At 37.2% G+C, this 1,689-nt stretch overlaps 1 protein-coding gene across 1 annotated transcript in view; it reads right to left on the bottom strand.

The window, feature by feature from the left end:
* Window positions 1-927: 927 nt before the first annotated feature.
* The window catches only part of LOC107062115 (uncharacterized), a 1,104-nt gene continuing 342 nt past the window's right edge, over window positions 928-1,689 (bottom strand). Inside the window, exon 2 of the mRNA XM_015312351.1 lies at window positions 928-1,285. Coding sequence (XP_015167837.1) covers window positions 928-1,285 — 358 coding nt within the window. The remainder of the gene's footprint in view (window positions 1,286-1,689) is intronic.

The raw sequence follows: 1,689 nt of genomic DNA, 5'->3' as shown, positions 1-1,689 counted from the left end.
CGACGTGGCCCTAGACTCAAATAATTGGACGATTTCTTTCTTCCTCTTCCAAACTAACTTTAATTAAAAAACCCAATGGAATTTAATTGAAATCCCACTCAGATTTTATCAACAAACACCACTCATTCGCTATACCCTCACCTCAAGAACTCAAAACCTCAATTGTTAAATAATGGGGTTAAAACTCAAGAACTCTTCAATAATACTTACATAAAAAAATTCTTGCACAATTTAATGAAAGATTCACATGATTGGTGTGAGGGGAAAGCCAAATCTGTCACTATGAGAAACATCACATACTTTGAAGAACAATGTTCTTGAAGAGACTTGAAGGAAAATCTTGGAAGATGAACCCTAGCCTTAACAGTTTTTGAAGTTCCTGAGTGTAGAATTTAGATGTGAATTAGAGGGTTTAATTTTGAAAAAAGATTTTTCTACGAGTTTTGGGTAATTTAGATGGCTTGCCAAGGGTTTTTAGGATTAAAGTACCATTAAAAAATAATAAAACTAGCTGGAAGTCGGGATATTTTTCCAGCAGACAGTGAGGTCGGTATTCGCTCCGTAACGCGGAGACATCACAGGGTTGTTGCAAGGTTAGAGCGTCTCCAGTAAATCAGTCATATCTTTTTAATCAAAACTCAGATTGAGGCAAACTTGGTGGTGTTGGACAGAAATCTCAAAGACCTTCGATTTGATACCTCATGGGCTACCTAACTCTTTATGTTCTAAAAGATATGGTAGTTTGAAGTTGACCCATAACTTGAAAACTGACCAAATTTAAAGGTGCTACAATATCTCCTCCTTAGGGATATTCATCCTCGAATGAGATCGCACTAAGTTGAATAAGGGGGGAAAGCATTTAACCACCCCAACTCGAGCACACAACATGCAATATACATAACTAAGTATATCAACTTAAAGAGTACTTTACAAAGAGTAAGTACCATGGTTAAAAATTTCTCCGGAACGAAAGAGATGTGGGTGTCTCCTCTTCATATCTTCCTCAGCCTCCCAAGTAGCTTCCTCAACATATTGATTCTTCCTTAAGAACTTGGCTGATGCAACCTCTTTGGTTCTCAATTTGTGAATCTGACGATCAAGAATCTGAACGGGAACCTTCTCATAAGATAGGTTGTCCTTGATACCATTATTCTCAGTAGGTACAATGAGTGAAAGATCACTCAATAACTTCTTTAACATGGATACATGGAACACCAGATGAACTTCTGCTAATTCTGAAGGCATCTCCAACTCATAAGCTACCGTGTACACCCTCTTGGATATCCTATAAGGACCAATATACCAGGGACTGAGTTTTCCCTTCTTACAAAATCTCATAACACCCTTCATGGGTGAAATATTTGAGTAGAACCAATCATCAAACTCAAATTCTAAGTCTCTTCTCCTAACATTTGTATAGGATTTCTGAAGACTCTGTGTTGTTTTTAGCCTTTCCTGAATAATATTCACCTTCTACATGGTTTGATTAACCAAATTTCGCCCTATCAACTCAACTTCACTAAATTCAAACCAACCAATAGGCGATCTATTCTTTTTCCCATAAAAATCTTCATTAGGAGCCATCTGGATACTAGAGTGTTACCTATTATTATATGCGAACTCTATGAGAGGCAACTGATCAGCCCATTTACCTTTGAAGTCTATGACACATTCCCTCAACATATCTTC

This window comes from Solanum tuberosum, unplaced genomic scaffold (assembly GCF_000226075.1).
Source record: "Solanum tuberosum cultivar DM 1-3 516 R44 unplaced genomic scaffold, SolTub_3.0 scf00200, whole genome shotgun sequence".
NCBI lineage: Eukaryota > Viridiplantae > Streptophyta > Magnoliopsida > Solanales > Solanaceae > Solanum > Solanum tuberosum.
The sequence above is the reverse complement of the archived record's forward strand: the minus strand, read 5'-3'. Positions and strand labels throughout refer to the sequence as shown.